This window comes from Geotrypetes seraphini, chromosome 12 (assembly GCF_902459505.1).
Source record: "Geotrypetes seraphini chromosome 12, aGeoSer1.1, whole genome shotgun sequence".
NCBI lineage: Eukaryota > Metazoa > Chordata > Amphibia > Gymnophiona > Dermophiidae > Geotrypetes > Geotrypetes seraphini.
Genome location: NC_047095.1, coordinates 91,014,744 through 91,040,894, shown reverse-complemented (window position 1 = coordinate 91,040,894; position 26,151 = coordinate 91,014,744). Strand labels below are relative to the sequence as shown.

Below are 26,151 nucleotides of genomic sequence, written 5' to 3'. Positions count from 1 at the left end.
GCACCACAGGTCGATCATTCAAAGTCCCCACCCAGATGACAAAGCGGCCCTGAGGGTCCGGATAACCCTGTGGGTGACCGCTACCACCGCCTTATGGATGAGAATAACCACCCCCCGATGCCTAGACGAATAAGAGGACGCCACCATTTCCCCCACCCAGTCACGCTGCAACTTCTGATGTTCGCAGGCCGTGAGGTGAGTCTCCTGTAGAAAAGCCACGGAGACTTTTTCCTTCTTCAAAAACGACAGGACCTTGGTGCGCTTCACAGGAGAGTTGATGCTTGCCACGTTCAACGTAAGACACACCAAGTCAGCCATAGCCATGGGAAGTACCCAGCACCAATGCACAGTCCCAACGAAACATCGCACAATCCCTGAGGGTCTCCCAGCCAAACCCCCAAGAACAATCAATAGAGCCCCGAACCCTCCACTGAACTAGAGAACCTCCCCCCCACAGCCAAACCCCCCCCCTCCCCGCTCCATATCCACACCACGCAAACATGCACACCCAAGCACACCCCACACAAACAATCCACAGCCCGCCAGACATGCAATGCCCCATCCGTTCAACCTCCCACTTCTCCCACCCATACCCAGCCAGCAACCCAGCCGTCCCCTCCCCCCCACAGTAAAAACATAGTACTGAAAGCCCCCCCAACCCCCTCACGCAAAAAAGACCCAGAAAGCCTCAGAAACCACCCCACCCCCAACAGCAAACCTCCTAGCACAACCATGCCCAAGGGCACAGATTCATCATGTGTCCAAAAAAAAAAAGCAAAGCAAACAAGGGGCAGAGTTCGAAATACCATACACCCAAAGTCCAGGATCCTTATGTGCAAAAAGGGAAAACAGCTGCCTAGTCCAGGGACCCGGATGGGAAGGTCCTGAGTAGGTGTCAAAGCGGAAATGGCATCAGGTATAACAGGATATTACACCCCGAAAACAGCCATCAGGGTAGTCATGAACCTGACAAAAAATCAAGGCTGGCCCCAGAGCCCTAGAGCCCCCCCAACAGTGAAACAAAGGGCAAAGGCTCAAGACTATCCAGCCCCCGGTCCAGTCCTATAGGCTCCAGGGAGGCAAAATCTGAAGAGAGTCTTAGGGAAATCGAAGCAGATCTTCTTAGGGCTCTGGAGGTATAGGCGCCAAAGATCTTATATAGGCCTGTAGCGCCTCCACGTCCTCGCAGGTCTTCAGTCCCCCGGCCTCAAAGACCCGGACCCGTGCAGGATATTGCACCACGAAACGTAGGCCTCTGTTGCGGAGCTCGGTGCAATAAGGCGCCAGGGCGCGCCGGCGAGCAGCCACTTCAGCGGAGTAGTCGTTGAAAAGCAGGATCTTAACGCCCTCATGCTCTAGCGCGCCCTTTTTTCTGTACAGAGCCATGACCTGGGCCTTGTCAGCAAAGTTCAAATACCTGGCAATAACAGGTCGTGGCCTGCCCGCGTCCTCCCGACGCGGACCCAGGCGATGCACCCTCTCCACCAAGGTGCGCGATCCGTCCGGGGTAAAACCCACCGCTCCAGGCAGCCACATCTCCACCAGCTCACGCAGCTCAGCGTCTCGGATGGTTTCCGCCAGGCCCACCAGGCGAATATTGTTGCGGTGGCCGCGGTTCTCTTGGTCTTCAAGCCGCTCGTGGAGGGTCGCGCACTGAGCCTGCAGGGCCTGAACCTGCGTCTCCAGCGTCCCAGAATGATCCTCCTGGGCAGCTCAGCTCAACGTCATCACGTGACCCCCCCAAATTTTTTTTTCTAATATTTTAGCCTACTTTGCTGGCTTGTAAAAGGGGAGGTAAACTAATGTTACAATCCAAACTTTGCACATTTAGTAGTAAAGGTTGTACTAATCCCCCAAGATAAGGAGGATATTGGTCTCTGCACCCACGTTGATGAAGCAAACAAATGAGCAGAAGAAATGAGAACTTCAAACCAAGCGAACTTTATTAGCAACCAAATGAAGCAAGCATTCACATGATTCAACATGGACCGTGCTTCGGCTAAAGAGCCCACTTCAGGAATCCTAAAATAGATGATAAAAACATATCCAGATAACAACCAAAACATCAAAATACATGAATAAAATATATATGTGTTAAGATGACAAAATCTTTCTGAAAAACCAAATGATGTCTAACTAAAACAATCCAACAAAGTAGACATGAATAAAATATCACACCAACTAAACACAATAAAAAAAAATCCTTTAGAAAACATATCTTTTAAATGTCATCAGGTCACTTTATAGTGAAAATAAGAGATACAAGGAACTATATTCAACACATAAAATAAGAATAAATAGTCAATTGTGAATATACAATATCATTGTATTAAGAAGTGAGTGTAATAGCGGAAGAGATATCTACATCAGAATAATTAATATGAACAAAAAAAAGACATCTACATGAAGAGTAATATAATACATATGTAAAAAGTTTAAGTATAAAACATGTTAGTCAATTGTGAATATACAATATCATTGTATTAAGAAGTGAGTGTAATAGCGGAAGAGATATCTACATTAGAATAATTAATATGAACACATCTACATGAAGAGTAATATAATACATATGTAAAAAGTTTAAGTATAAAACATGTTGAGACTACAAACAAGGGTTAAAACAGCGGAAAGGTTCAATAAAACAATATAGAAACAGCATCTGAATTGTAACAGAAAGTGAAAGTAAAACTGACTCTATAATGATGGCAAAAATTATTACATAAAAGTTATGCCATGTGAACTATAAAAAAAAACAAAAAACCTAATTTCAAAGACATTATAGTTAAAAGTAAAAAGCAGACACAAAAACCAAAAGACGCAACAGTTCTGTGGAGAAGCCGACTACTAGGAATTAATAATAATAATAATAACAGTTTATATACCGCAATACCGTTAAGTTCTATTAGAGAATGACACGGGGAAAACATCTGTCCCCATCACTGCCCCGTCACCGGACCACCATCCCCTTCACTGCCCCGTCATTCCCTCCCCGCCGTCCTCCTTCACCGCCCCGTCCCTGCAGCATCCACCCTTCCCTCTCGCCACCTCACTGCTCTTCAGCGGCCCGAGAATCTCCTTCCCTCCCCCTTACCTTCGCAACGTAAAGAAACTTAAAGGGGGGGAAGGCGCACAGTCCCCTCCCTCCCTCCGGCTAAATCTATCTCCCTCCCTCCCTCCCCTTTACCTTAGCGCTTTAGAAAAGAAACTGATGCTAACGAAGCCTGCCTGTGCTGCCCTGCAGTCACGTGTGTGTGGGTGGAAGCTTTTCCTCTGACAATTGTCATTTTATAAACACAAATAAAACAGAGCAAGGTTCAACAAAACCCATCTCCCCTCCCTTTCACAAATATCCATTTCACTATTGTGAAAACTGAACAAACCAAATTACTACAGAATGCTACATAGAAAAATCAAGCTAATAGAATACTTTAGTCACACATGGCAAGAATAATGTTAGGGGAGTGCAACTAGGGCAACTGCCCCCTGGTCAGAGAGCTGGAAGCTAAAGAAGCACAGTCTGGACTTTGCAGTCCCCAGTTATGTCTAATATCAGTTATCCCAGGACAAGCAGGCAGCCTATTCTCACATATGGATGGCATCATCAACTTGCTTGTAGAAACTAGAAGTTTTTAGTTGACCGCACTGCGCATGCGCGAGTGCCTTCCCGCCCAGCATAGGGCGCGTCTCCTCAGTTCTGTTTTCCGCGGAGCCGAGAAGTCTGTCTTTGACTCTGCATTTAACTTTTCACTTCATGCCTTCTCTACACCGCGGTTTGTGTTTTTTTTCTTCATGAATTGCTGTCCATACGTTCTTTATTTTATTTCGAGTTTTAAAAAAAATAAATTTCAGTTCTTCCGTTCGGCTGTCGGGGCAGACCGCTCGGCCGCAGCCCAGGGGCTTCGACCTTGCAGCGGCTCTTTTTCCTTCTATGTCCCGGCCAGCGACAGGCTTCAAGAAGTGTAGCCAGTGTCAACGTTCGATTTCTCTCTCGGACCCTCACACCAAGTGCCTTGGGCCACAACATCATCCGAAGTCATGCGAATGCTGTGCTACTCTTCAATCTCGAGCCTTTAAACGTCGTCAACTTTTGATGGAGAAGCTCTTCCAGATGGATTAGTCCATGTCTTCGACTTCGAAGCCCACCTCGGTCTCGCCTTCGACCGAGGGCCCTCCTGCCTCCACTGCTTCGACTTCGAACCTCATCAGACCTTCGTTTGAAGCGGCTCTTTCCTCGATGATGTCTGCTATATCTTCCCCTGTTTCCTCAGGTCAGATAGCTCAGCAGACAGTTCCACCGGTAGTGCTTAAGGTGCCTAAGACTTCTAAGTCGAAGCACATTTCCACTGCCTTGGTGGAACCTCCAGCCAAGGCAGGTGGTCCGGTTTCAGACGCGGATCCATCTTTGCCGGCTTCTTTCCAGACCATGTTAGAGCAGCAATTTCTTCAGTTCCTCACCAAAATGGGACCGAAGCTAGCTACTCTAATCCAGCCTGGGCATTCTGCAGACTTCCACGAGGTCGAGCCTCTTCCTATGCCTCAGTCTGAGTCTACACACTCTATGCAGGGAGCAGAGTCTCTGCGAATGTCTGGTCTTGCATCTAAGCACGTGAAGCAAGGAGCAAATTCTTTGCAAGTGCTTCGGCAGGAATCCTCACACTCCATACAAGGAGTAGAGTCTTTGGGAGTGCATCAAGGTTCCTCCATCAAGCCTCTAGAGCTTCGATCCACAGCCTCCAGTCCTATCCATTCTTTGGTGGCATTGGCTGCTTCTACACAGAGTCAAAGATCTCTGCTTCATCCCAACCTGCAGTCGCTACACCTGACAGCTTGGTACCTTTCAACATAACTCGTGTTCAGTCTTCTCAATCTGTAAGAGATGTTTTAGAAGCTTCTAGGAAGCCTACCACTAGACAATGCTATCACCAAAAATGGACTAGATTTTCTACGTGGTGTTTTTCTCATGATAAGGAGCCTCAACATTCCTCCTTATCTTCTGTTTTGGATTACCTTTTGCACTTATCCACTTCTGGCCTCAAGTCTACATCAATCCGAGTCCATCTCAGTGCAATTACGGCTTTCCATCAGCCTATTGAAGGGAAACCCCTCTCTGCTCATCCAGTGGTTTCCAGATTCATGAAAGCACTTTTCAATGTCAAACCTCCTCTCAAACCGCCTCCTGTGGTTTGGGACCTCAATGTTGTCCTTGCTCCATTGATGAAGCCTCCATTTGAACCAATGTCTATGGCTCATCTGAAGTATCTCACTTGGAAAGTGGTGTTTCTCATTGCCCTCACTTCTGCTCGAAGAGTCAGTGAGCTGCAAGCTTTAGTTGCTGATCCACCTTTCACTGTGCTCCATCATGACAAGGTGGCCCTCCGTACTCATCCTAAATTCATCCCTAAAGTGGTTTCAGAATTTCAACCAATCTATTATTCTTCCAGTGTTCTTCCCAAAGCCTCATTCTCATCCTGGAAAATCAGCTCTTCATACTCTGGACTGTAAATGTGCTTTGGCCTTTTATTTTGAACGCACCAAACCACACAGATCTACTCCTCAACTTTTTGTCTCCTTCGATCTCTAAGTGTACCATCTCCAACTGGATGGCTGCTTGTATTTCATTCTGCTATGCCCAGGCTAGATTACCCTTGCACAGTAGAGTCAGAGCCCATAAAGTCAGAGCAATGGCAGCTTCAGTAGCTTTCCTCAGATCTACACCTATTGAGGAAATTTGCAAGGCTGCTACTTGGTCATCGGTTCATACTTTCACTTCTCACTATTGTCTAGATGTTTTCTCCAGACGGGATGGCCAGTTTGGCCAGACAATATTACAAAATTTATTCTCCTAAATTGCCAACACTCCCACCATCCCATTCTGGTTAGCTTGGAGGTCACCCATATGTGAGAATAGGCTGCCTGCTTGTCCTGGGATAAAGCACAGTTACTTATCGTAACAGGTAGTTATCTAGGGACAGCAGGCAGCTATTCTCACAACCCTCCCACCTCCCCTGGTGGGCTTCTCTGCTAGCTATCTGAACTGAGGAGACGCGCCCTACGCTGTACGGGAAGGTGCTTGTGCGGTGCGGTCGACTCAAACTTCTAGTTTCTACAAGCAAGTCTGCATGCGAGGCTTCCGCATCCGGGCTCCGTCGATGACGTCACCCATATGTGAGAATAGCTGCCTGCTGTCACTGGATAACACCTGTTAATGGTAAGTAACTGTGCTCTCTAGCAGGATGCATATTTCAAATCTGAAATATTCTAATCATAAAATATAAAATCTTTTTTTTTTTTTCTTTTTGTTTGGTAATTTTATTCTTCAAATCACATTGATCTCAGGCTTTGGTTTTAGGTTCCTTCTGTCTTCATCGTGGCATGGCTGGCTCCTGAAGGTAAAATAGGCACAAGAGGAGCTGGGGAGAAGATGCCGAGTCTGACATGGGCACAGTTTTTTTTACTTCAAGAGTAAAACTTTTCACTGTTCCCATGGGGCGGTAAAAGGTCTTGTTCCCATTCCCGCGGGGCGGTGAAAGGTCTTGTCCTCATTCCTGCAATAAACCAGTTGCAAATGTCTCCATTCCTGCGGATTTACTGCAGTGGCCCGCAGTTTACTGCGGTAAACGGTCCCCATGCCATTCTCTACTAGAAATCCAGCAGCCAAAAGCATGTAGAAATGAAGTGCCAGAAAGCCTAAGTACAGAGATTGAAAAGGGTACTCACAATTCAAATGTGTGAGATGCTCAAAAACGAATAAATGATCAAAACTACTGCACCGCACTGCAGAACATAGTAGGATGTACTGAAACTTCAGGTGAGAAACGACGTAAATATGTGATAATGTCAGTGTGTTAAACTGACGAATGAAAACAAGAGACAAAAGAACAAAATTTTTTTTTTTTTTTTTAATAAAAGCATGATGCCAAAAGCAAAGAAAAAAAAATTCAATTAAGGAGTATAAAGGCATGAAAATGAGATACAATAAGAAAACAACGTAAAATGTGATGACATCATTTATGTGATGCTGAAATATGCCAAAAAATGCACTGAAGAGAATAATCGCCTAGTGATAGCCGTGGAAGCCCAACCATTGTGGGGGAAATAAATTACATAAAATTGAAATATAAATTGCAAATAGCAAACAAACGTAATTGCACAGATATGAAAATTAAAATGCATGGCTATTGCATTGTAATGAAAACAAAGGCATGATAGTTGAATAATAAAGTGTAAGGCAGAAAATAAAATGATGGCTAACTAAAGATAACATACTGTAATTACTCATTACAAAAAAACATTTAGGGGTCCTTTTATTAAGACGTGCTAAATGGTTAGGCATCCATTATATTCTATGGGTGCCTTAGCATTTAGCGTGCGCTAATCTTTAGTGTATGCTAAATTGGTTAGTGCACGACTGGCAGTATAGAAGAATAAAGTTATTATTATTATTAATAAAAGGACCCCTTAATTCAAGTTCTGCATTTAAAACATAAGGATTAATAGTATTAAATTCATAAATAAATATCTGTTACCATTGTAACAATTAGAGATTTATATTGCATCCACGCCACCTACTGGGCAAATGTTTAATGGCAAAAAAAACTTAATGTCTATACCATGTCCAGCACTGATCCAATGTTGGATCAACGTGCCAATGTAATGTTTCTTAAAATGCAGCTATGATGCTCTATAATTCTGTTTTGTAGCATTACTTTTGTTTTGCCGATATATAACAACTGGCAAGGACAGATAATTATATAGACCACCTGGGTCTGCCACTCCAGAATCCCGATCAGCTGATAGTGGCTCCAGAACCAGCAGGGGAAATCATGAATCAGCTGAGCCGATAGCTGCTGTTCTCCCCTCTGCTGGCTCTCAACTGATTATGACTCTGGAGCCACCATCAGCTGGACAGAGGGGGGAGAACAGCGCTGTAGGCAAGAGGAGGAGCAGTGCCTAGTGATTACTCTTCTGAGCAGGCACCAGGCACAGTTCTGCCCTCTTTTACCAAGCTACTCTGCACAAATAGTATGCATATTTGTGTGAGCATAGCCTGGTAAAAGTAAATTGCTCTCAACCCAGTATTTTTTACTGGGTTAACAGAGCTTTGTGCATCTGTGCTTGTGTTTGCAGTGTTTGAGTACATGTGTTGGTGTTTGCAGTGTTTGAGTTTTGTGTTGTGTTTGCAGTGTTTGAGTTATGTGTTGGTGGAGGAGGGAGATGATGCAGATGGTATGTATTGATGTCTGTCCAGTACACCTATTCTCGCTGATTGTTTGCAGGATGTTCCAGCCCTCTTATCCCTGTATCCACTTCATGTATTTTAAAACCTTACTTTGTACCTATCTTCGCTGATTGTCCAGCTCCTCTTATTGTAAACCGCCTTGAACTACTACAGCTTTGGCGGTATATAAGAATAAAATTATTATTATTATTATTATAAATCACCTATTTTGGCATTTCTTGGACAGGTTCCTGAGCAGCAGTCCATCATGTTGTGCAGTGGGATTGAAGACACCAAACACTATGAAGAAGCCAAGAAATGTGTGGAAGAATTAGCATTGTACCTCAAACCACTTAGCAGTGCACGAGGTAAGAGATGTGTTTCTCAACTTCAACCCTAAGTCTAACAAATATCAACTGAGTAACCCCCCCTAGCTCCACCCTAGACCCCGTCCCATTACCCCCATAATAATAGTACTAATTGTAATGCAATTTCTTCCATTCATTTTTCATATACATACAATATAATCTTATTAACAATACATAATGATGATAACCACAAAGGCTCTGAGGCTGCCTGATGATATTGCGCTCCTAGTCCTTTAATCTCCCTCCTTTCGCTCCTGCTTCCTCGCAGTTGCCTTTTAAAATGGCTGTCGAGACCTCTCACGGTAGCTCACAGTACTACAGGAAATGCTGCGAGCAGCTGCGAGAGAGCATCTATTATCCCAGGACAAGCTCTGCGAGTGTCTGGTCTGGCATCGAAGCATTCATTGCACGATTCACTCGATGCTAGGAGCAGAGTCTTTGCGAGTGCCGCCGTTGGATCCGTTTCCCTCGATGCAAGGAGCAGAGTCTTTGCGAGGGCCTCCTCCGGATCCGTTGCCCTCAATGCCGAGCCTCGAGGATTGGCGGGTGCCTCGAGGTGCTTCTGTCCAACCACCTCTGCTTCGATCCACCGCTTCTAGCTCTATTCACTCGCTGGACGCCTCGACGCCACGCTTGCCTCGACGGTCGAGGTCTGCTTCCAGACACAGTTCTGGTCATCGTTCGAGGCATTCTTCGAGGCCTTCCTCGAGGCATGCCTCGCCTCGCCGCAAGCAGCCTTTCCTCGAGTATTCTCCACTAGATTCGTCACGGCCTCCTCTGCCGGAGCTCGAGGACCCAGTGGGATTTTTCTTCCCTTGCCGATCCCCAGTCTCGGTGGAGCCTGAGGCCTCGACTTCTTCGAGTCCTTCTCGAAGCACTGCGCTGGCTGACCAGCTTTTTACCTTCGGCAGCTGGTTGTTGATCTGGACATTAACCTGGACTTGGATTCCAAGTTCTCCAAGGGGTATCTGGAGACGATGCATCTCCCTCAACCTCCTGCTGAGTCTCTCAAGCTTCCTCTGCCTGAGCTTCTCGACCAGACTTTCATGAGATGTTTTGAGACGCCTTACTCCATTCCAGCTGTGCCCGGGAAGTTGGATGCTAGGTTCCGCACGGTGCACCATAAGGGCTTCGATGGTGCCCAGCTTTCTCATCCGTCGCTCTTGGTTGAGTCCGCCTTGCAGTGGTCTCACCCCTCCCAGGTCTATGCCACCGTTCCACCTGGCCGGGAGGGCAGGACCATGGACAGATTTGGTAGGCGCATCTACCAGAACTCGATGATGGCATCTCGGGTCCTATAGTTTTCATTTTGCCACCTAATTCGAGTTCTTTCTCAGTCCTGCAGATTTTTCTGCCCTATGGGGACTCTCAGGCTCGCTTCAAATACCAGGAGGTTCTGGCCTCGTCCCAACGTCGCCTGCAGATGATGCAGTCGTCTTACGACGCCTTTGAACTCGCTGCAAGGGCTGCCGCTTGTTCGGTGGCCATGTGACGCCTGGCTGCGGCCATTGCTATGGACCTGAATCTCCAGGACCGGCTTGCCTAGGTCCCGTGTGCGGGAGCCGACCTCTTTGACGAGTTCATCGAGGCGGCCACCAAGAAGCTGTCGGACCTTGAGAACTCATTCCAGTCCATTCTACGTCCGAAGCCCAAGCCTGCTCTTGCTCATTCCTCACCTTTATTCTGTCAGTGGCGTTATCCACCGAGACAGGCGCCTACCATCCATCAGCCTGTTAAGGGACAGCACCTGCAGAAGCCTTAGCAGAAGCCTCAGCCTTCTGCCGTCCCCACGGCTCCTCAGCCTTTTTCACTGTCTCGTGAAGGGCATAACTTCCACCGTTCTGCCCTTCCCTCCTTTTCCCGTAGGGGGTCGTCTACATCATTTTTACCATCGATGGATGGCTGTTCCCACCGCTCTCTGGGTCCTCTCTATCGTAAGGGTGGGATACTCTATTCAGTTCCATTGGGTCCCCCCGGACCATCCTCCCAGAGAGTATCCTTCCAACTTGACCCAGACCGCCCTTCTTCTTCAGGTAGCTCAGGCTTTGCTCCGGCTTTAGGCCGTCGAGCCGGTCCCTGTGGACCAACACAACCGGGGGTTCTACTTCCGGTACTTCCTTGTTCTGAAGAAGAAGGGAGACCTGCGTCCTATTCTGGACCTCTGGGTGCTCAACAAGTTCCTGGTCAAGGAAAGATTTCGCATGCTGACCCTAGCTTCTCTCTACCCCCTTCTCGAACAGAACGACTGGTTATGCTCTTTGGATCTAAAAGAGGCCTACACTCACATTCCCATTCATCCGGCCTCTCGCAAATTCCTCAGATTTCGGGTGGGACATCTGCATCTGCAGTATCGAGTGCTTCCTTTCGGCCTGTCCTCGTCTCCCAGAGTTTTCACCAAGTGTCTGGTGGTGGTGGCCTCTGCACTCCGGAAGCTTGGTCTTCAGGTGTTTCCATACCTCGAAGACTGGCTCATCGAAGCTGCCTCGGCTCCAGGGGTCATCTTGGCGACCCAAAGGACTATCTGGTTCCTGCAAAGTCCGGGGTTTGAGATCAACTTCCCAATATCTCATCTGCAACCTACCCAGTCTCTTCCCTTCATCGGGGCGGTTCTGGATACTATCCAACTCAGAGCATTCCTTCCTCCACAGCATTCGGAAGCTCTTCTTCATCTCTGTCACTCAGTGTCTTCTCGCCAGTCCATCTCAGCGAGACACATGATGGTTCTCCTGAGCCACATGGCCTCTACGGTTTATGTGACTTCTTTTGCCAGACTTCACCTCAGAATTCCTCAGTGGACCCTGGCTTCTCAATGGACACAGGTGTCCGATCCTTTGACTCGTCACATCCTGGTCACTCCTGCTCTTCAGCAGCCTCTGCATTGGTGGATGATCTCTTCAAATCTTTCCAGAGGTTTGCTGTTTCACACTCCTCCCCACCAAAAGGTTCTCATGACCGATTCTTCGACCTATGCATGGGGAGCTCATCTGGATGGTCTTCGCACTCAAGGACCAGTGCGGACCGGCTGTGCCATATCAATCTCCTGGAACTCAGGGCGATTTTCAATGCTCTTCAAGCTTTTCAACATCTGCTTCATGACCTGGTGGTCCTCATTCGCACGGACAACCAGGTCGCTATGTATTATGTCAACAAGCAGGGAGGCACGGGATCGGCCTCCCTCTGCCAGGAAGCTCTCAGAGTCTGGGATTGGGCGATTCGCTACAATACCTTCTTCAAAGCTGTCTACATTCAGGGGGCGGACAATGCCTTGGCGGACAACTTAAGTTGTCTCCTACAGCCTCACGAATGGACCCTCCATTCCAAGCCCCTTCATCAGATCTTCTCTCAGTGGGGGCGCCTCAGATAGACCTCTTTGCGGCTACCCACAACTTCAAACTGCCTCAATTCTGCTCCAGGATCTACACTTCTCATCGCCTCGAGGCTGGACTGGAGGAATCTCTTTCTATATGCGTTTCCTCCGTTTCCTCTCATTCAAAAGACTCTGGTCAAGCTGAAGTCCGACCATGCCACCATGATTCTGATAGCTCCTTGGTGGCCCAGACAGCTTTGGTACTCCCTTCTACTTCAACTCAGCAGCAGGGAGCCATTCCTTCTTCCAGTGTGTCCTTCTCTGCTTACTCAGCATCAAGGATCTCTGCTCCATCCCAACCTGCCGTCTCTCCACCTGACAGCTTGGTTCCTCTCAACGTAACTCCTCTCCAGTTTTCCAAAGCGGTGAGGGATGTGTTGGAGGCTTACCGGAAGCCTGCTACTAGACAATGCTACTCCCAAAAATGGACTAGATCAGTGTTCTTCAACCTTTTTACACCTATGGACCGGCGGAAATAAAATAATTATTTCGTGGACCGGCAAACTAATAAGTCTGAAATTTTTAAAAACCCCATTGCCGCCCCATCTCCGCGAGCTCGGTCCCATTAACCATCTGATCCCATCTGCACAAGCCTCAAATAGTTATGATTTTATATTGAACATATTTTATTAAAGTATAAAAAGAAACAATATTCTGTACAATTGTCATTTTATAAATATAAATAATACAGGGCAAGGATCAACAATACCCCCGTCTCCCCTCCCCTTCACATATATCCCCTCTACTATCAAGAAAACTGAATAAGCCAAATTATTACAGAATGCTACACAAATATCATGCTAACAGAATACCACAGTCACACATGGCAGGAATGGTGTTAGGGGAGTGAAACTAGGGCAACTGCCTCCTGGTCAGAGAGAGCCCTAAGCCAGCTGGAAGCTAAAGACGCACTGCCTGGGCTTTGCACTCCCCAGTTATGTCTAACATCAACTCTAATCACAAGATAGAAATAAAATTATTTTTTTCTACCTTTTGTCGTCTCTGGTTTCTGCTTTCATCTTCTTTTCACTCTCTTCCATCCAGCATCTGTCTCTTCCATCCACTGTCTGCCCTCTACCCCTCCCCCTTCCATATGGTATGTGCGTTCTTTCTATGCCCCTCTCTCCTACACCAGATCTAGCATCTTTGTCCCTCTTTCCTTATTTTTCATCTGATCCCCCTTCCCAGCATCAATCTCTTTCTACTTTGTTATTCCTCTGTCTCTCCCCTTTCCCTCATCTGATCTCTCCATTCCATCCTGACTCCTTCCCCTCCTCTAATCTCACTGCCAGCTGTTTCCTTCCAATGTTTCTCCTCCCCTGTCCAGCAGTATCTTCTCCCTTTTTTCCTCCCCTTATCCAACAGTAATTCTCATCCCTTCCCCTTCTCCCCTGTCAGCAGTAGCCCCTTCCCCTCCCTTGTCCAGGAGTACCCCTTCTCCCTTTCCTCCTCCTCTTATCCAACAGTAATTCTCATCCCTTCCCCTTCTCCCCTGTCAGCAGTAACCCCTTCCCCTCCCTTGTCCAGGAGTACCCCTTCTCCCTTTCCTCCTCCTCTTATCCAACAGTAATTCTCATCCCTTCCCCTTCTCCCCTGTCAGCAGTAGCCCCTTCCCCTCCCTTGTCCAGGAGTACCCCTTCTCCCTTTCCTCCTCCTCTTATCCAACAGTAACTCTCCTCCCTTCCCTTTCCCTTCTCCCCTGTCAGCAGTAGCCCTTTCCCCTCCCTTGTCCAGTAGCACCCCTTCTCCCTTTCCTCCTCCTCTTATCCAACAGTAACTCTCGTCCCTTCCCTTTCCCTTCTCCCCTGTCAGCAGTAGCCCTGTCCCCTCCCTTGTCCAGGAACACCCCTACTTCCTTCCCTCTCCAGCAAATGTTTCCTCTATGTAGGCTAGCGGCAGCTCTGTGTGCTATTAACTTCGGCACACAGCTGCCCCTAAGCGGTATTTTAGCTGCGGTTTCATGAGGCAGACTCGGGGCCTTTGGTAGGCCGGCCCGCTTTGATGATGCGATATGGGCCGGCCTATCAAAGGCCCCGAGGCTGCCTCATGAAACCGCGCTAAAATACTGCCTAGGGGCAGCTGTGTGCCGAAGTTAAAAGCACACAAAGCTGCCCCTGCTTGTCTGGGGGTGCGGAGACATACGTGGCAAGAGTAGGAAGTGGAAGGCAGGAGTGTCGGCATAGCGACGGCAACAAGAAGTTGCACGTCAGTTGACGCCGGCACTTTTTGCTGTGGCTGGGGACTCGAATCCTTCGCGGACCGGCAACATTTTTTTGCGGACCGGCACCGGTCCGCGGACCGGCGGTTGAAGAACTGTGGACCTGGTGTGTTTCTAATCGTAAGGAGCCTCAATGAGCCTCCCTATCTTCTGTATTGGACTTTCTTCTGCACCTATCTCATTCTGGCCTCAAATCTACATCGATACGTGTCCATCTGAGTGCAATTGCGGCTTTCCATCAGCATCTGCAAGGGAAACCTCTCTCGGCTCATCCTGTGGTTTCCAGATTTATGAAAGGACTTTTCCATGTCATCCTCCTCTCAAACCTCCTCCAGTGGTTTGGGACCTCAATGTTGTCCTTTCACATCTTATGAAGCCTCCTTTTGAGCCTCTCACCAAGGCTCCGCTGAAGTTTCTCACTTGGAAAGTGGTTTTTCTTGTTGCCCTCACTTCTGCTCGCCGAGTCAGTGAGCTTCAGGTCTTAGTGGCGGATCCGTCTTTCACAGTATTCCATCATGACAAGGTGGTCCTCCGCACTCCGCACCTGCCTAAAGTGGTCTCTGAATTTCATCTCAACCAATCCATAGTTCTTCCTGTGTTTTTTCCAAAGCCTCATTTTCATCCTGGAGAATCAGCTCTTCACACTCTGGACTGTAAACGTGCTTTGGCTTTCTACTTGGATCGCACCAAACCACACAGAACTGCTCCTCAACTTTTCGTCTCCTTTGATCCGAACAAGTTGGGACGCCCTGTCTCGAAGCGTACCATCTCCATCTGGATGGCGGCTTGCATCTCTTTCTGCTATGCCCAGGCTGGATTACCCCTTCCCTGTAAAGTCACAGCCCATAAGGTCAGAGCAATGGCGGCCTCTCTAGCCTTCCTCAGATCGACACCGATTGAGGAGATTTGTAAGGCTGCCACTTGGTCCTCGGTTCATACCTTCACCTCTCATTATTGTCTGGATACTTTCTCCAGACGGGATGGACAGTTTGGCCAAACAGTATTACAAAATTTATTCTCCTAAGTTGCCAACTCTCCCACCATCCCATTGAGGTTAGCTTGGAGGTCACCCACTAGTGAGAATACTTGCCTGCTTGTCCTGGGATAAAGCAATGTTACTTACCATAACAGTTGTTATCCAGAGACAGCAGGCAGCTATTCTCATGTCCCACCCACCTCCCCTGGCTTCTCTGCTAGCTATCTGAACTGAGGAGACGCGCCCGGTGCATCGGGCGGGAAGGCACTCGCGCATGCGTGGTGCGGGCGACTGGAAACTTCTAAAGTTTCTACAAGCAGGTATGCTTGTGAGACATCTGCATCCGGGCTCTGTTGGATGACGTCACCCACTAGTGAGAATAGCTGCCTGCTGTTCCTGGATAACAACTGTTACAGTAAGTAACATTGCTTTTTGGAAGGCAACCTCAAGGAGGTAGGAGTGAGAGGGCCACACTCCTGCCACAAAAACTCCTGCTGGACCACCAGGTACCTTGGTATTGCTATGTGTGGAAGTTAAAAGCACAGTGAGCTGCCGCTGCTAGTCCGGGAGAGTTGGGGAGAGAAAACAATGGTGGCAAAAGGAAGATATGCGATGGCAGAAGGAGGGTGGGAGACTTACAGCGCCGTGTACCCCCTGGGGTTCGCATACCACATGTTGAGAACCTCTGCATTATACTACTTCTCTCAAAAGAAACTGTTCAAAATCCAAACACAACTTTGTTATACACTCAAGGTGCCCAAAAGTGCATGCTGAAATTTTGCATGCATTGGGCATATCTATAATTGCATTCAACTTATTGGAGGAAGTGCATCCTGAAAAGATCAAACCAGCAGTTGTTAATCCATTGATAAAGAATGAGAAATTTGGATGGAAAGAGCCCAGATGAATCCAGAGACTTATAGTTTGTGTCCATTTACCAGCAGGTGTAGACAGATCTGACAGTGCTGACAGTTCTCTGATACAGGACGGTAGTCGGTATTCTCTGTCTCTAGCAGGTGAAGGGACAGCTTCTCACAAGCTCTCGGCTCGCTCCTGTTCTGGGTAGCTCAGTTAAGTAGAGCTTGGGTTTGCTTAGGTTGCCTAGTGCTGACATTTGGGGTACACCTTTTGGTGCTAGGACCCTCCCTCCCCACTGCCCTTCCAATACCTCTAGTTTTCCTCCTCACAGATTAAAAAGAAAGAAAGAAAGGCTTGAATTTGACAGTTTTCTGCCTTGGTGGCTTCTTTGGGTATGTAAGGGGTAAGCTGCAAGCTGTCAGCTTGGATTTGGATGGCAAGGGTATCTTGGACCATTTCTCTACATTTGGGTGAGTGTGCCTTTAAATTTCTCCATTGGAAGCCTCGTGGTTATTTTTAACATCAGTGAGCTATTTTAACTCATGGTTATTTTTAATATCAGTTGTGAGCTAGTAGAACTCGTCTTGGCTCCCAACTATTTTGCGAGTTCTACTAGCTCACAACTGCGTGCACTTGAGATCCTAAGTCGTTAATTCAATTCAATTTAATTTAAATATATGAAGTTTTGGGTCTAGCATAAGCCTATTTTTTGAAAGGAAGAAATGGTTTCTCAGTCTGCCATGGCCATTTGGTGACAGATTCTAGTGGTAATGTTAGACAACCCTTTGACTTCAGTCTCAGTCAGCTGATCATAGTTCTGAGACTCCTGCTGTGTTACAGTCCTTATTTCTGGAGTTTATTCTTCTCCTTTGCCAGGCCTACCTGATGAAGTGCTCTTCTCAGCCAACTGAGCTGCCTTTATCTTTTTTTTAATTCTTTATAGATTTTTAATCAAAAACAGTGTCATACAAATGAAAGAACAAAAGATATTCCACATATTACACTATTATCTATACAGGTAACCTAAATATCATTCAATAATTTCATTTTCCTGCATATAATAATATCATAATATATCCTAATATACAATACAAATAAAGAATAAAGTTACCCAAATATCACTATCAATATCATTGTCTCAGCAGCAGCAAAGCTTCTCAGAGTCCCTTCTGGCTTAACAGTTGGGCCTATTGGACCCCTTTAGGAAATGTGTGGATGAGGGGTCTCAGGTAGGGTCTGTGGTTTCTTTATTTCTCCCACATTTGAATATCTGAAATCAGAGCTCTTGCAGTGTTCGGTGGGACCTGAGGGCTTGAGGAGGGTGAGATTGCTTCTGAGGAGGCAAATGATCTTACAGCGAAACAGATTTTCTATAGGGAGGAGAATTACCTTTCTTTATTGTAAAGACCTTGCAAGTCCTGAATATATCTTCCTTGGACCCCCAAGTGTGTGCAGCCTCTAATCCTAACATAACTAGCACCAGGAAACTGCCCAGAGTGTTGTCCATGAACTCATTTCTTTGCAATGGAACTCTACAGATGCAGGGCTCCGGGTATCCAGGGCTATGTCTTGGCTCTATCCTGTTTCTCAGGATGACCCTAATTTTCCTGACTGCTTTAAACAAGTCCCTCTAAACGAGTTTCAACTCCTATTGGAGTATCTAATGGTGGAATTAGCTTCACTGACTGCAGCTGTGATGCATTTTCTGCCATTGTTCTGTCTCCCATACTGTCTTTAAATGATCTCCTGCAGTGTTTCTGAACTCGGTCCTTGCCAGTCAGGTTTTCAGGATATCCACAATGAATATGAATAAACTTGATTTGTATACACTGCCTCCATTATATACAAAATTCTTTCATGCATATTTATTATGGACATTCTGAAAACCTGACTGGCAAGGGGGGACTCCAGGACCGAGATGTGAAACACTGATCTACTGACGTCACCTTGACAGTGCTTTCATATATCTTGGTTTGGATTCCACATTTGGAGAGCGGCACCCTAAAGATTTGCTTTTTAAAATACTAAAGAGTGGTTTCACTCTTTCAGTACAGCATTAGATATCTATCCAAGAGAAAGTCAAATACCATCTCTTCCTTTAGAAGTCTTCCTGCCACCGGAATTAGGAAGAAGGTCCCTAGTTTCTCCCAAGTATCCCCAGAGGTGCTCCCCAGGATATATTTTATTTATTTATTAGCCCATCCTCCCAAAGGATTCCAGAACGGGTTACAGGAGTACATTCATAATATGAGTAGGACAAATTTTAATGAGACAATACAGACTTTACAGCATTTATAGTATGGACAAAGGGGTTTAGATTACAGCAGTTACAGTATAGACAAAACATGCAGACTTACAAATACAGACTTAGTGGACTTAAGGTGGTTTAAATTGCAGCATTTTCAGTGTAGATATACTTGGAGGTGAAATAGCTTTTCTTTGCAGGTGGGTGCAGAGAATGTGGTAGTAATTCAGGTTATATTTGTGGTGGCCTGCGAGTTTTAGCGAGATTCCGTTTGGTATATTAGGTGGTGTCTTTGGGATTCCATCCGTCCGGGGTGTAGACGTGGGTCTTCAAGGAGCTGGGTTTGTAAAGAGGAAGGTTTTCACGGCTTTTCTGAAATTCCAAAGACTGTCTAGTGATCTAATGGATGGGGGGATGATGTGCCACATTCTGGGTATGTAATGAGAATATGAGCGCTTTCAGGCTGTCTCAGATGTGAGTGAGCATCCTGGTGGCAGGACCAGTCGTTTTTCTGTTTGGGATCTTGTAGTTTTGATGCTATGTAGTTTGGTGTCATTTTGTGGAAAGTCTTGAAAGCTAGCACTAAGGCTTTAAAGGCACATCGTTTTTGGATAGGCTGCCAGTGCATGGATGTTAATGAAAGAGTGACATGGTCATGGAAGCCCAAGTTTTTTAGAAGTTGGATTGCGGCATTTTGCACACCTTGTAGATGGGAAAGTGTTTTTGCTGGTAAGCCCACTAGTAGAGCACTGCAGTAATATAAGCAGGATATGAAGAACAAAAGGCCTCAGACAGGTTTTAAGAAGAGCGGGCGATGTGCTCGCCCTGTTTCCATTACAGATCCGCATCACTGGTGCTTCCAGTGTTTGGGGCTGGAGTATAGGGCTGAATCACGCACGTGTTGTTCCTCAATCCAGAAAAGGACCCTTAAATAGTCTGATTCAACAGCGTCTCCTCTTCGGTTCCGCTATGGAGGGTGATTCGACACCAGCGCCGACGGTTCATCTTTAGTGTCGCATGCAGTGGGTAAGCCAGCTAAGAAGCCTTCCCCCACCACTTCGGGCTCCCAGATCACTTCAGCAGTGAGCCAAGTACTGCAGACCTCGAGGAGACCCAAGAAACAATTGGCTCCTATATCGATGAGTGCCTCGACATTGGCCTCCTCATCGCAGATCAGCACCAACCATACCGGTAAAAAAACCCAGCGGTATTGATGCCCGACCTCAGGCAGCAAATTCAACAACTGCTGCAAGAGGAGGTAAGGGAGCAGTTACAGCTCTTACTCCCTGTTATGGCGACACTCCGGTCTGAGTCTTCCATATCAGCACCGAAAGTTGCAGACTCGGTATCGACATTGCAAAAATCTTCCTCGGTGCCGTCTGAGTTGGGCGAAACGCTTGATGTCAGAGACAGCTTGGCACCATTCTCCTTCCGAGACATCTCCCGAGATGATGTTGGTCAAATCGGGTAAGGCTTTGAGGAAGATGAAACATAAGGAATCATCGACACCCAGTGCTCAACACTGTATTCCACTCACTTGAGACTCGGACCTCTGGGGTGATTCTGAAGAGCCTATTCTGTCTGATGAGGATGTCTCTTCAGATGAAGACTCTCAACTTCCATCTTCTCAAGAACCTTCTCAACGAATTGATAAGTCTTCTTTTTCAAAAGTTTTAAAAGACATGGCAGAGACACTTTCTATACCTCTTGAAGCTGATTCCAAAAAAATCTAATCTTTGAGAGAATAAACAGGCAGATTGACAAGGGCGACTCAGTCAGCATTGTATATCTGGATTTTCAGAAAGCGTTCAACAAGGTTTCGCATGAACGACTACTTCGGAAAATTGCAAGCCATGGAATCGAGGGTGAAATACCCACATGGATTAAAAACTGCTGGAGCATAGGAAACAGAGAGAGAGGGTAAATGGACAATATTTGGACTGGAAGAGCGTCACCAGTGGGGTGCCGCAGGGCTCGGAGCTTGGGCCCGTGCTTTTCAACATCTTTATAAATGATCTGGACATAGGTACGACGAGCGAGGTGATTAAATTTGCGGACGATATGAAATTATTCAGAGTAGTGAAGACGCAGGGGATTGCGAAGATCTACAACGTGACATAATCAGGCTCAAAGAATGGGCATCGACATGGCAGATGAGGTTCAACGTGGATAAGTGTAAAGTAATGCAGGTCGGTAACAAAAATCTCATGCACGAATACAGGATGTCCGGGGCGGTACTTGGAGAGACCTCTCAGGAAAGGGACTTGGGAGTTCTGATCGACAAGTCGATGAAGCCGAATGCACAATGTGTGGCGGCGGCGAAAAGAGCGAACAGAACGCTAGGAATGATAAAGAAGGGTATCACGAACAGATCGGAGAAGGTTATCAAGCCGCTGTATCGGGTCATGGTGCGCCCTCACCTGGAGTACTGCATGCAGCTCTGATCGCCGTACATGAAGAAGGACACGGCACTAATCAAAAGGGTCCAAAGAAGAGCGACTAAGATGGTTAAGGGGTTGGAGGAGCTGCCGTACAGCGTAAGATTAGAGAAACTGGGCCTCTTCTCCCTTAAACAGAGGAGATTGAGAGGGGACATGATCGAAACATTCAAGGTACTGAAGGGGATAGACTTAGGAGATAAGGACAGGTTGTTCACCCTCTCCAAGGTATGGAGAACGAGAGGGCACTCTTTAAAGTTGAAAGAGGATAGATTCCGTACAAACGTAAGGAAGTTCTTCTTCACCCAGAGTGGTGGAAAACTGGAACGCTCTCCTGGAGCCTGTTATAGGGGAAAACACTCTCCAAGGATTCAAGACAGTCAGACAAGTTCCTGCTGAACAAGGACTTACGCTGGTAGGGCTAGTTTCAATTAGTGCGCTGGTCTTTGATCAAAGGGCCGCCGAGTGAGCGGACTGCTGGGCAAGATGGGCCACTGGTCTGACTGTTCTTATGTAAACAACTTTTGGATGCATTAGATCAGGGGTGCCCAATAGGTCAATCGTCAAGACAAAGTGAGTCGATCGCGGAGCCCATCCCGGGCTCTGTGATACTCACTTTGTCTTGGCGATCTACTGGGCCGATCAGCCTTCCTCTCCCCAACTTCAATTCTGATGTCAGAGAGGAAGTTCTGGGCCAGCCAATCAATGCCTGGTTGGCCCGGAACTTCCTCTCCAGCAGAATTGATTTTGGGGAGAGGAATGCTGGTCGGCCCGATGCAGGGAGAGCTTTGGGAGGTGGCGGCTTTGGGGCCTGTTACCTGATGGCGGCGACAATGGCTTGGGGGAGGGCAGGGAGACAGAAGGAAAGAAGGGAAACAGAAAGAAAGAAAGGGGGCATGAAGAGAGGAAAAAGAAAGGGAGGCAGGGAGAAAGAAAGGGCAGGGAGAGAGGAAGAATAAGTTGGGGGAGGGAACATTCAGGTTAAATCTATTTTCTGAATCTCGCTAGAGTCTCTCCTTTTTTTTTTTTTTTTTTTGTTAAGTTTAAACAAAATTAACACAAACAACCAGAAATCAATATTCTACATGAAGAGAGAAATTATAAAGCATGAAAATGACTGATCCTCCTGGTGATTTTAGAAGGAATTACCAGTGTACTGTATGCACTAAGAAGATTTAAGTGGCCACTGTTTAGCCAATTTCTATGTGAATGTTTCTTTTGAATTGTGGTACAAGTCCTCCTTATATTGTGGACTGACTCTCCTGAAATTCTGTACCTTTCCCTTTTTTTGCTTTGTATATTTTATTTTCATATATAGTACACTCTTAGTTAACTGGCACCCATGGGGATTGATAGATGCCGGATAAATGTAGTTTCTAGTTGCTGGAGAGTTATTATTAAAAATAGGCTTAACTAATACTATACCCCATACTATGCCATTCCATAAACTGTTCCAGACAAACTTTCAGACATGTGGCAAGCAAAGCAAGGGCCTACTCAGGTGTGGCGTGCTGTGCCAAGTTTACACTTAAATTTCTGCCCCAGGTACATTAGATAGATTGTGAACCCACCTGGACAGACAGGGAAAATGCTTGAGTACTTGAATGCAATTTAAATAATAATAATAAGTAATGATTTTATTTTCATTTAAAGTTTTACAGTATTTCTTGGATTTTTTTTTCTGGTTCCTTGAGCGTTCTGGTTAAGAGTGTACTGTATCAGGTACATTGACTCTCACAAGTAGAAGAGGTGGGTGAGGTTGAGGTGAGAGAGAAAGATCTGCTGTAGCTCCTGTTTTCCTGTTCCATTTCTAAAGGAAAAGAAAGCTTAGTAAATCATTCCCTTAATACACTGATGCAGGAAACTGGCTGAATACATAGATAGCTGCCCTCCTCTTCACCTGTTCTCTTAAATTCTTATTTTCCTATTCTGTCATTACCTGATCTTGTGCACTCTATCCTGCACTCTTCCTCCTCCCAGTCATCTTATTTATCACTCAGTTTTGCTCTTTAATTCTTTTCTTCTCTATCATTTTCCCTCCCTATCCTACTATCAACTTGCTCCTGTAAATAGACCCCCCCTCATCCTCTTTCCCAGCCCAGGATGCCAATCAGCTGCCTCCTCAGCCCATTCCCTCCCCACAGCTAGCTTTCACCAACCAGGAAGAGTTAGTCACTCACACAGTCCTACCTCTACCCTATGTGCAACTTCACCTCCACCCATCTTGACCTACCATCATTATTTTACAAGTACAAGGGCTGTGTTCTCGCTGCATCATGTGACTGCAAATTTGAGCTGCATGGTGTAGGAACTGTTGCCACTGATATCAGGGTTTCAAGTCTTATTTCTGCTAATACCAAATGTTAGACTGATTAACATCTGCGGAAGCTCCTTGTGTGACATCATCAGTTCCCAATCCTCTGGTTTGTGCAGTGCTTTTGATCACACATTATTGATTGCTAAGCTGAGTTAAATGGATACCACTGGTGTAGTACTCAGTTGATTTCAGAAATTATTGATGCACCACAAATATTCCTGTTATATATAGAAGAGTGCATTTTTTTTCCTGGCAACCTCCCTGTGGAGTGTTCCAGGTTTGCCTTTATCATGTTATCTTGTTTAATGGTTTTATGAGCTCTTTGGGCTACCTTTTGGAGGAAGGACAATCCCTTTTCTTCTGTGCTGCTGATATACTTGTTTTGGTACCAGATCACTGGCAATCTTGGTCATTCTTCCCAAACCGTAATAAATTGTATCAACAAATTTAAAGGTTGGGTTTTGTCACATCTGTTGAAGTTAAATATCAACAAAACAAACATTTTGTGGTTGGGAAAGCACAATGATTAGTTTCATTAAGCTTAAATTATTATCATCTGCCTACTAAATGTCTAACCACCCTCATTTCAAATTCATCCTCCTACCAAACTTTCAGGAAATAAATTAAAACCTATCTCTTTGATAAATTTATCTGACTCCCTTCCTGCCTTGTATCCCTGCCCTGTATCTCTGATATGCCTCTGGATATACCTGACTATTCCCGACTTGCTAAGCTAATCTGAATATCTTATATGTAACTTCGCTGTCTGTGTACAGTCTCTTCCTTTGTAAACCGCTCTGAACTGTTGTGGTACTGCAGTATATAAAAATAAAGTTGTTATTATTATTATTATTATTAATAATAAAGTCTTAGGTATAGTGTTAGTCTACTGTCAGTTTATTTGAGGCTGCATAGGCAATCTTACTAAAACAACTTTTTTTTAAAATTAAAACAATTGAGGACTATTTGATCTTACCAAGTTTTTTTCTTTTTCAATTTCTTAGGTGTGGGATTGAACAGCACTATTCAAAGTGTGCTAAGTCGTCCCATGCAGCGGAAACTAGTGACATTGGTCCACTGTCAACTGGTGGAGGAAGAAGGGCGGATCCGTGCCATGCGTGCTGCACGCTCATTGGGTGAAAGAACAGTCACAGAGCTCATCCTTCAGCACCAGAATCCTCAGCAACTCTCCTCAAACCTCTGGGCGGCTGTAAGGGCCCGGGGCTGCCAGTTCCTCGGGCCAGGTATCTGTCTTTTGAGTCAGAGTTGTCACTTTGCTCTTTTCCTCTGGATTATGCTAAATGTTACTTTATTATATTTCAGCAATGCAAGAAGAAGCCTTGAAGTTAGTTCTGCTGGCTCTGGAGGATGGATCTGCATTGTCTCGGAAAGTGTTGGTTCTTTTTGTGGTCCAGAGACTGGAGCCACGGTTTCCTCAAGCTTCTAAGACTAGCATTGGGCATGTTGTCCAACTCCTTTACAGAGCCTCCTGTTTCAAGGTATGTGTTAAGTAGGAGAAATTATGATGCTACTTTGTGAGTGTAACATAAGCAAGTTCTCTGATGTCAAGCTGATAAAGTGAGTTACAGACTGATGTTATATTTTGAGTTGGGTGATTCTTTTAGAGTTTTCAAGGAAAGGATTTGATCATGCATGTGGATTTCTTTTGGTGTTTGCTACTTTTTCATTTATTTTTCATTGGTGGATAATGTCTCTATGAGTAATAACTAACATTTTATCCCCCAGCCATATTTGCTGACTCTTTGCCTCTTCTGTGATTTGCATTACTTTAAAGGGTTTAAAAAAAAAAAAATCTTAAGGTTCTGATTCATTAAGCTTCTTCACTCTTTGTTTGGGAAAAGTCATCAATAAATAAGGCCCTTGGGCACGGATTCTGCAAAGTGCATCCCGATTGTAGGCAGCTGTAGGCGTCCTACAGCTGTCTAATCAGCCAATCGGGAGGCACGTTTTCTAAAAAAATGCTCCCCAGGCAAGCCGCCTATATTGAAGGTGCCTCCGGGAGCCTAGGGAAGCCCGCCTAAGCTCGCCTAAGGCTAGGCGGTAGCCTTAGGCGGCCCTTTGCATCTCTCTAGTAGAGTGGGAGACGCTTACAATGTAGGCCATCTATACTTAATCGCAGCAAGGGATCTCCCTGCTGCAATTAGTATAGTGGCTACGGCCACCAGTCTCCCCTCCTCCTCCCCTCCGACCACGGCAGAATGGTGCCCAACCCCTCCTGCTGACAGAACCCCACGATCGCCGGCAGGAAGGTGCTCAACCCTTCCTGCTGGTAGGCCCCCCCCAAAGATTGCCGGCAGGAGGGTACCCAACCCCTCCTGCCAGACCCCCCAATGTCCGTGCGGGAGGTCCCATTGCTGATGCGGATCCCTCTTTGCCGGCGTCGTTCCACGCCCTGATGGAGAAGCGATTTGTCGAGCTCTTTACCAAAATTGGGCCGACGCTTCTCTCCCAGATCCAGCCGGGGCACGCGGAAGCCTCCCGTGAGGTCGAGCCGCCTCCGGTGCCTCCTCGGCGCACACTCTCGTTGCTGGGAGCAGAGTCTCGGCGAGTGTCTGGTCTGGCTTCGGAGCATGTCTCGCAAGGAGAGGGGGCTTTGCCCATGCCACCTTTGGAACCGATACCCTTGATCCATGGCTTGCCTGGTCCGGACCCTTCCTCCGCGATGCCGGGCCTCGAACCTTGGAGAGCGCCTCGGGGGGCCTCGTCTCAGCCTCTGATGCTTCGATCCACAGCCTCCAGTTCCATCTACTTGGTGGCTGACTCGCTGGGCGTCGCTCGAGGCCTGCTTCTCGACACAGCTCTGGTCGTCGATCGAGGCACTCATCGAAGCATTCATCGAGGCATTCATCGAGACACGCCTCGCCTCGTCGGAAGCAACCTTTCCGGGAATTTTCTCCGGAATACTCTCCCCCATCCTCCTATGCCGGAACTCGAGGACTGCGGGGGTTCGTTCTCTCCGTGCCGGCCCTCGGCATCAGCGGACCAGGCCACCTCATCGTCTTCGAGCCCGCCTCGAGGCCCGGCTCTGGCGGACCAGCTGTCATTCTCATCCTTCCTGAGACAGATGGTGGTGGATCTGGATATCACCCTGGATTCGGGTTCCAAGTTCTCGAAGGAGTATCTGG

At 46.6% G+C, this 26,151-nt stretch overlaps 1 protein-coding gene across 4 annotated transcripts in view; it reads left to right on the top strand.

Moving 5' to 3' along the window:
- The window catches only part of RC3H1 (ring finger and CCCH-type domains 1), a 446,950-nt gene that overhangs the window by 97,044 nt on the left and 323,755 nt on the right, over positions 1–26,151 (top strand). For all 4 annotated transcript variants that reach the window (XM_033915444.1, XM_033915446.1, XM_033915443.1 and 1 more), the window contains exons 3-5: positions 8,466–8,586; positions 24,010–24,249; positions 24,329–24,504. In XM_033915444.1, the coding sequence (XP_033771335.1) occupies positions 8,466–8,586; positions 24,010–24,249; positions 24,329–24,504 (537 nt within the window). The remainder of the gene's footprint in view (positions 1–8,465; positions 8,587–24,009; positions 24,250–24,328; positions 24,505–26,151) is intronic.